The sequence below is a fragment of the Phalaenopsis equestris genome, unplaced genomic scaffold, assembly GCF_001263595.1.
Source record: "Phalaenopsis equestris unplaced genomic scaffold, ASM126359v1 Scaffold000311, whole genome shotgun sequence".
Classification (NCBI taxonomy): Eukaryota; Viridiplantae; Streptophyta; class Magnoliopsida; order Asparagales; family Orchidaceae; genus Phalaenopsis; species Phalaenopsis equestris.
Window position 1 is genome coordinate 45,599 of NW_018164753.1, and position 9,549 is coordinate 55,147.

The 9,549-nt window shown below is 31.7% G+C and overlaps 1 protein-coding gene across 2 annotated transcripts in view; it reads left to right on the forward strand.

The window, feature by feature from the left end:
* The window catches only part of LOC110025597 (protein PALE CRESS, chloroplastic), a 31,864-nt gene extending 24,429 nt beyond the window's left edge, over positions 1-7,435 (forward strand). For both annotated transcript variants that reach the window (XM_020726164.1, XM_020726166.1), the window contains exons 4-7: positions 4,307-4,393; positions 5,745-5,795; positions 5,911-6,090; positions 7,081-7,435. In XM_020726164.1, the coding sequence (XP_020581823.1) occupies positions 4,307-4,393; positions 5,745-5,795; positions 5,911-6,090; positions 7,081-7,311 (549 nt within the window). In that variant the 3' untranslated portion in view covers positions 7,312-7,435. The remainder of the gene's footprint in view (positions 1-4,306; positions 4,394-5,744; positions 5,796-5,910; positions 6,091-7,080) is intronic.
* Positions 7,436-9,549: the final 2,114 nt, after the last annotated feature.

Genomic DNA, 9,549 nt, shown 5'->3' on the forward strand with positions numbered 1-9,549 from the left:
GGCGCGAAGGGGGTGGGGGGGGGGGGGGGGGGCAAAAGAGGTATTTGTTAAGTGGAAAGACTTGTCAGATTATGAAGCAACGTGAAAGCCTTACGGGGTGATCCACAAATAGTTTACATCCTTCCACCTTGAGGACAATGTACTTTTTTGGGAGGGGAGTATTTTTACGCCTGTATATGAACCGGTACCTCCTCGACCGGTCGAGAGCCATCCAACTGACCCACCACAACAACAAGTGAGTCGGGCAATTCCACGAGAAGAAGCGGGATGGGCGACTAAGTGAGAAGAGGCGGAACGGCAGGGAGCAGCGACAGAGGAAATTACATAGTAGGTGGGGTTCACAAGGGCCATAATCACATACTCAAGGAGGAACAATTGAAGGAGATTGGGGTGGGGGGGGGAATTTGTTAAGTTTTGTGGGAGAGGGTTATATGAGGGGAGATAGCCTATGGTTGTTTTTCTTATGCATACTTGTTGGTTGGTGTTTCTTTTCCTCTTGTAGTGTTCATAGCGAAGTCTAAAGTTGTGAGAGAGATGATTTACCTCTCGAAAAGTAGATCATTGTATCTTGTTTTCCTTTGTTTTTCGTAAGAGCAGTCTTGTTTGAGTTTTTTCACCTATCTATTATCATTTCTCCGTCATCAGCTCGTTGCTTTTGGTTCTGAAGCGTTTGATATATTTTCATTTAATTATAACATATTAAGATCATTTTTTATACAACATACAACATGTTCAAGTCTGTCTTTTTAGGTCTATCTTTACCTTTTTTAACATAGGTCAAATTTAAAACATCTACTCTCTTAGCTGGGTTATCAGATGGCTGATGCTTAACATGACCAAACCATCTAAGGAGACTCTCTAAACTTGCTGTCACGGAAGCTACTCTAACCCTTTCACAGGTATATTTATTTCATATTTTGTCTCTTAAGTGTAAAGCCGCTCATCCACCCGAGCATTCTTATCCCAACAAAACTTTAATTAACTTTATGGCTATTTTTTACAGTCCAAAATTCTACGCCATAAAACATTACAGGTCTCACCACCATATTATAAAATTTGCCTTACAAACTTTATTTCTTGAAACCAATTGAGCAGCTTACAACTTAATTATTTTGTTATAGGTGAGTAAAATTGAATCTAAATGCAATGATAATTTCACTAAGTTTAATAACTTGGATAAAGAAGAAAAGCACAACTTATTCTAGATTATATGAGCTCAAATTTTGTTCCAGTAAAATGACTTGGAAAATATTGGAGGTGATTTTATAAGGTATAATTAATCACCTCACAACTTACAAATAAAATGTAAAACTTACTCAATATAAAATATATTTATGTCTTGATTTAGATTAACAATATTATTGAAACTTTAAATTGAAATTTTTTGTTCACTCGTTTGAAAAGAAAAGTTACTATTAATATTAAAATGTGTCAATTTAATATTTTTTTAAAGTCATTAAATTTTGAAATAGATTTATGCTAAATTGAATTGGCTTGCTAATTTTATGAATGAAAGAATTTAGTCATAGAAATCTTATTTTAAGATGCTCATAATATTTCGCCTAAAAATAGAAATTTCTAAGAAAAGTATGAGATGAAAACTATAAAGTAGCAATTTAAAATTTAAAATAAAAAACAAATCCAAGGACTTCGAGAGAATTTTCTTGTTCAGTGCATTGAAGCTTCTAAGCTAAAAAATCAATTTTTTAACGATGTAGAATGCTTGGAATAAAAATTTAGATTTCACTTGTTAAATTTTTTGTTCAAAGATAAGAAAGAAGAAGAGAGTATATGCTGAAATTTTATTACTTCAAGAGTAGCTCTTACATGAAAAAAATAAAGTTATTTATGGATAGCATGAAATTTTAAACAATTTTAAAGTAAGACAATATTGAAACATTATTTTATCAAATACTAATATAATATTTAATATAAAATTATTTTATATTAAATTTAAATGGATAGTCGACAAGTCAAAAAATATCTCAAATGGTTGCAAATAAATGAAAAATTGGCTGGTAACATTTTAAAAATCATATTAATTAAATTCAAATTAGAAATTTGTCGCGTAACCTATCAAATCGCTTTTAAAAAATATAAGCAAAAATGCACATTTTAATATTTTATTGATGTGCATTTTAATATTTTATTGTTAATTCTTCCATGTAGTAATTAATCTTCAAATAAATATAAATAATTTATTTAGGTATTTACCCAAAGTTTTATCATAAAATTTTAAGTCTGCTAAATACAATATACTTACTATTTTTAATTATCTAACTCAAATGTCATTATAGTATTTTGGTAAATTTTATTTCGTGAATCATTTTTAAAGATTTCAAAATTTTCATATAAAATTTAATTAAATAATAAAAAATTTATTAATATCTTATTTAAGTTTATTATCTTTAATCAATAATATATAGAAAAATTAGGTGAAGATGCTTGATTATGAGCAAATAAAAACATGCAAGTAATTTACTATGGTTTTATAAATTCAAGTTATTATAATTAAAAATTCAAACTATTTAACTAAAGCATTCTTTTTAAGATTAATATAATGCTTTGCTATTTTCAATTTCTCTGAGATTAATCTTGGATGATCATCAAAATCAAAATATATTATGTAATTCCTTATGTAAGATAAATATAAAGCTTTGCTATTATTATGTAATTTCTTAGGGCTATGGATAAGAATATCATCGAAATATATTACAAGAAAACAACTAGTAAAAGACTTTGAAATTATGTTTAACAAACTCACGAATGTGCTTGAGCTCTTAGCTAATCCATAAGGCATAATCAGTCGCTTATAAAAACCATATAAGATTTTAATAGCTATTTTTCATTCATTCACAAGTCTAATTTTGATTTGTTGGTTGTTAATTCTTGAATCTATTATGAAGAATAGATTTGATCCAACAATATGATTAAGTATGTCATATAGGAATATGATATTTAATGCCTATCTTATTTTAGGTGAGTAGAAACTGCACAGGGACTTAAGTTTCATTGAATGAAGCCTGTTCTTAAGAGTTAGTCAATTTGAATCTTTTGTTTAACATGCTCCTTTAGGTTCATCTTATATTGCCATTTGTAAACCATGAATTACATCTATGGTATGCAAAATGTCCCTCAAAGGTGGCAAACTCATTGGTAAAAATATCAAATCTCTACACTCTATCAATAAATTTGATACTAAAACAAGTTTGTAGTGCTCCTTTGAATCAGGGTTGGCTACTGTCCTTTGTAGGATGTATAGAGAAATAGGATAAAAGAACTCTCAACAAGCTATTGAATCCTACTTGCTCTATTCTAATATTAAAAGGTGATAGATAGGGTGTAGGAACCTCAAGACTGAAGTCGGAAGAGCAAGCGTAGTTGAAATAAAGTTTTGTATTTTTCTTCTGATTTGTCTTGGGTTGCATCTACTTAGTGTGGAGATTAGGGTTAGCACACTCAATGGTAGATGGAATAGATTTAAAGCTTTTCAAAGAGGGCTGTAAAGTCTTGTGGATGATGAACAATCATTTCTTGTTTGGATATGGAGTTTTCATAAATTTTCAAGAGGTTTAAATCGTTCAAATGGCTTCTAGAAATTTTTTTTTTAAAAAAATAGATCTTGTTTATTATGATCATTGGCAGATGACCTAAATTAGTTGATAGGAAATACATTTTATCTATTAGGGGATGGTTAGTAAAAGAGATATACGGCAAGAAACAATAAGAATTTAACACAACATAATGGTAAGTAATTATGATTGAAGAAGATAACATAGCTTTTTTTTTTGGAGTGGCTAGCCACATGTCCCTTTCTCCTTGCTTGGATTTGACTATATTTCTGCAACAAAGCATCAACAGCCTTTTCATTTCAGTCCAACTAGTACTTATAATGTTTTTGCATCACATTTCAGTCAAATAAAATCCTAGTACTTAGGATGCGCTGGTACTTCAAAAACTAGAAGTGTGCAGTGACAGACATGTTTTGAGATGTGTCCAAGATAATAAAAAAAATAAAATAATAATACTGTGTAAAAAATTTTTTGGCACACATTTCAGTCAAATAAAATCCTCGTACCACTATTTCCTATAATTGTTTTGCGCCTTGAAGTTGCTTAGGTTTTGTAAAATTTATCAAGTTTATCTCTAACTTGTTACTCTTATGAGTTAATTCTTTTGATATTTTTGATATTAATTAAAAATGCATATTTACCTTTTAGTGTTTCTTATTCGCGCATCTTTTTCAATAACATAAAAAATGAACCATTATTTTTGTCATTTTTGGAGCTTTTCATTTATTATGCAGAAAATTGAGGAGGCTGCTGAAAAAGGCCAACTTACAGAGCTAGTTTTGATGGTCATATGGAATCGTCTTGATCTTGCTCGTCGCGATGTGAGTATTTTTTCCCTGCACTGCAAAATTTCAATTTTTTGTTATGGACACTGAGGATGGAAGGAGATTGGGAGATTACGACTATTCTTTTGGGATGATCACAGGATTGTTCAACGCACTTAAACGTGCTAGTTATCATATTTAATTAGGGCATTTCAATACATACAACCTAATTCTTATATATTTACTTATCTAACACCAAATCTTTAATTTTTACATTTATAATACCCAAATCTTTCATGTTACATAAAAAATTCTACTATTTAAACTTTTAAAATGTGAAATACTCTTTTTCATGCATAGGTAAGGTGGCATGTATGTAAAGATTGAAGTTTAGGTGTTAGTTACATAAGAATTCAGTGGTATGCATGTGTATCTTCTTTAAACTTTCAGCCACAGTCATTCTTAACCAGCTAACTTATCTGCCAACTTAAAACGACAAATCAGTAGCTTCATGCTTATGATTTTGCCTTTTCTATACCACATGAAACAGCAAAAACTATAAAAAGACTTTATCCCACTACATGGGAATCCTTTTTCTCCATTGTGTCCTATTGAGTGTCATATTCTCTTTTAATTCTAATAAATTAAGCTAGTTTTTAATACAACATGCCCACTTCTTATTAGGTCTACATCTAATTTTCTTAACATAAGTAAAATCTAAAATATCTACTTTCCTAACTGCATCATCAGATGGTTGACGTATAATGCGATCAAATCATCTAAGACGACTCTCTTTAATCTTGTCTACTTCTGGAGCTACACCAACCCTTTCACGGGTATATTTATTTCGTATTACCACTCATCCACCTAAGCATTCTCATCTTAACAACACTTAACTGGTTCTCTTTTATTGACCAACATTTTGGCCATAAAGCATTGCAGGTCTCACCACCATCTTTTAAAATTTTCTTTTAGTCTAAGTGGCACTTTTCTATCACACAATAAGCTCGTTGCATTCCCCATCTATTTTACCATCACTTAGAATAATAAACCCGAGATATCTGAAATGTTCACTCCTTTTAATAATTTGATCACTCATTGTTACAACTATGCCATAAGATCTACTACTGAAATTACATTCAATGTATTCAGTTTTAGATTTACTCAAACGAAGGCCCTTAGACTCAAAAGTAGACCTCCATAATTCAAGTTTCACACTGGATCTACTTTTATACATCACATACAACCATCAAAATTTCCCTGAAATTTCATTTGCATACAAATATTATTAAATTAAGTGTAAGTCGATTTGTCTTTAGTATTTTATTTTACATTCAATATTTGCAGATTTGTTTTCTCTCGTCATTTTATTTAGCTTCTATTTCTCATTTCCCTTTTTACTTTTCAGGACGAGAAGGATGTCATTAGAAGTCTTGACCTCTTATATAGGAGAGTAGAGGTATGACTTTTTTCCATGTTAACTTTGATATTTTGTAATGGGTTCTTATTCATTATGAAATATAAATAACCTGACATAGAATCATTGGATCATTTTCTCCATTTTAAGTTTACAGACAGAGATTCTAAAGAGGGAAGCTACAGCATCCATGATGTTGCTAAATGATCTCTTGAACCTCTATTGTGGGAACGACCATGAGGGTTGGCTGAAAAAATGTCGGAAACGCATGATCGACACTTTTCCTCGAGAGGATCCTTTCAGCATTCTTGCCCCTCCTGGTTTTGACATTAACAATGTAAGGCCTTTATTGACACCAAATTCTAATTTGATGATGAAAAACACATCCTGTTTAAAAAAAAAAAACCTTACCACATTTTGGCACTTCTCAATTTCTTACACATGCAATCTTTCATTGCAAGATTTTGATAAGGTTTAATCAGGATTTAGGCTAAATCTTGCCAACATGATTTTCTTAGCCACATAAATCCTACTATTTGTTTCTTAAATCATGTTCTCTCTTGTATTAGACTAAATTCTGGATTTTGTAAATCTTGGGGATATAGAATTTAGTAGATATACACAACTTCTCACTGTCTCTTTACCTTTGTTTTAGTTCTAGACCTCAAAAATGCCTTTCAAAAAGTTTTTAGAATTTAACATGCTAAACCAATTTGACCATTTAATGCATCCAGAGTTCAATAAATCTGAATTTACAAAATTTGCTAAATCTTTTTCGGATTAAATATTACTTGTAGCCAAATAGAAACATTTGTGAATAATGTCTTGTTTAAGTGATGATGTAGCCTAAATTTCTCTGAAATATTTTTGAATCCATATATAAATCCTGCTATTTTCCTAAATATTGTTTTTCTCCCTTTTTAGGCTAAATTCTTAACTTTTGTAAACGTTGGGAAAGTAGAATTTAGGAGATAACACACTACTTCTCCACACTGTGTCTCTTTTCTTCTTCTCCTTAAATTCTAAATTGTAAAAATCTGTCAAAGAAATTTTAAGGATTTAACCATATTTAACATATGACATGCTAAATAATTTTGAGTATTTAATGCTTCCATTATCCACCAAATCTAAATTTACAAAATTTACCAGGTCTTTTGTGAATAAATCCTACGTATACCCCAACAGCCCCATTGTGTGGCTATGGCTTCTACCATATAATCAATACAAACATTCGTGAATACTTCCATGGTTTACCATAGTGGAAGGAAACTCATTTTAACAGCAATTAGTTTTATTCAAGTAAGATGAACATGTTCCTTCTTTCCAGCATGAAGGTCATATTGGACTCCCACCTGAAGATAATGACTTGCTATTGAGAGTTGACTTTATTAGAGAGGTTGACGAATTGCTACAAGAAGTCAAAGCTGAGAACAGAGGCAGCATTCCTCAGGGTCTCGATCCCGAATCGGTTGCGGCTCGGCTGAAGCTACAAGAGAAGAAACAGACTATTCACCAGGTAGAAACCCTGCTTGAACTCGCTATGACACTGAAGTGGTGATACTGTTTTAATATTAAATGAAAAATTTGGAATATATGAAAATATGAAGTTTTTTGTAAAGGAATTCATGCATGTTAAGGATTATTTGTTCAACTGCAGAAGAAGATATACTAAATGAAAGATGGGTTTGTTTAAATTAATGAAAGATTTACATTCATACCACTCAATTCCTATATAACATATCTAACACCTAGACTTCAATTTTTACACGCATACCACCTTACCTTTGAAAATCTGTATTTCACGTCTTAAAAGTACTAGTGTTGATATTTTTTTATAAGATATGTAATGTTTTGGGTGGTTGAAATGTAAAAAAGCAAACTTTAGGTGTTTGATATGTAAATGCATAGGAATTGGGTGGAGTGCATGTAAATGCCTCTAAAATAATTCATAAAACATAGACCTTGCATACTGATTCATGTTAGCCACTAGGAAGCTTTTTTCTATATATACATAGATAGATGTAATTTGTTCATCTCCGAAAAATGACAAATGAAGTCTAGGGAATAAGGAATGAATGATGTTTCGTGGTACACTTCCTAGCCATGCTTTAAAAGAAGTAATTTCACAAGAGATGATCTATATAATTAGAGAATTGATTCATCTTTAAAATAAGTAGTGAACAATTGAGTGCGATCAGTATTCATTTCCAGAATAGAAAATTGGAAATGAATGTAGTGGCTGCATGTGTTGATTTATGATAACCTGTAGAAAGCTTCTGAACTGATTCATGACAATCTATAGACAACTTTCACACATATTTAATTAAGTTTTTTAATCATATCGAGTCGAGCCAACTCATGAACTAACTCTGGTTTAAGTTGATAAATGGTTTGTGAGTATGAGATTGGTGAGCTAATGAGTTAAATTTGAGCAAACCCTGATCTGACTCATTAATTTGTGAGCCAGCTTAATTTATAAATGTTAATATAAACTATGGTTAAAATATATTTAAATTCAAGAGTTTTAGTACAATGTTAATAAAACTATTTAAAAAAATCTCATTTTTTTAATATCAAATGATTATTTATTGTTTTATTTAAAAAATGAATCAAAATCATTTTTTTTTCGTAGTAAATATGTTATTGGAGCTTGAGCTCAATTAATATCTTAAGAGGGTGACTCTAGTTTGTCATGCCTAGTTTACACCACCAATCACGGACAAGCAATTCGAAGTACAGCACTTGTACATAAAATATTGAGAAAAGAAAGGCCATGATAATTATTCAACAAAGATGCTATTTTCATATTTTATGGTGATCTTACAACATGTTTTAGTGCTAAGTGCATGTACGTTACAGATTGATGTGTGCTAAAAAATTTGCGGCAGTAGAATAATGGATTATTGTCTTAGTATTGCACGAGAATTCAGCTCACACTTAGGTGAAAGAAAAACAACCAATACTGACGTTAGAGGTTTTACATGGAAAACTCATAAAGGGCAAAACCATGAGGCCTAATTTAGTTAGAAAAATTCAGTATTGATTGAATATTTTAGAAATCCCTTGTCCCACAGATGGGAAGTGTTGTTGGGTTTCTCAAGTTACAATGTCGACTGATTGTTTTCGGTCAGTAGTGGTCAACGGTAATTGGTAATGTTTAATGACTATTTGGTTGACGATGACATTAGTGTGACGGTGATGGGCAGTTGTCGATGTCGGTCGATAGTGGTCGATGGCGATCGACAGTGGTCGACTATGATCGAAGGAGGTCGGCGGTGGTAGACGACGATTGGTGGTCAACAAAGATCGGTGGTGGTTGACGGAGGTCAGAGGTCGACGTTGATCGGCGGTGGTCGACAACGGTCGGTGGTGCCTGGCGGTTGCCGACAGCAATCGACGACGGTAATGATGGTGTTGAACTTTAGCTTTTTCTCAAAGGTTCAAGTTCCCTCTCAAGACCTCCCCCAAACATATTTATAGCGTTATGGGTGCAATTAATACAGAAATATAACCCATTTTGATCGGACGGTCCGGAGAGCTTTCTCCAATGAGACGACGTTTAATGGACATTTGAGTACCTTAATGATGTCGGAATTGAGCAATTTTCGGCTTGAGATTTATGTTGGATGATGAAAATTTTGCCTCGAGATTTGTGTTGGATGATGAAAATTTGTTGGTGGTGTATCAGTTGCTTCCTATTTTCGGGTGGGATTATTTTTGTTGTCCGAAAATATCAAGTTCCATAGTATTTTTTATTTATGTGATGTATATGTATCAATATATATATATATATATA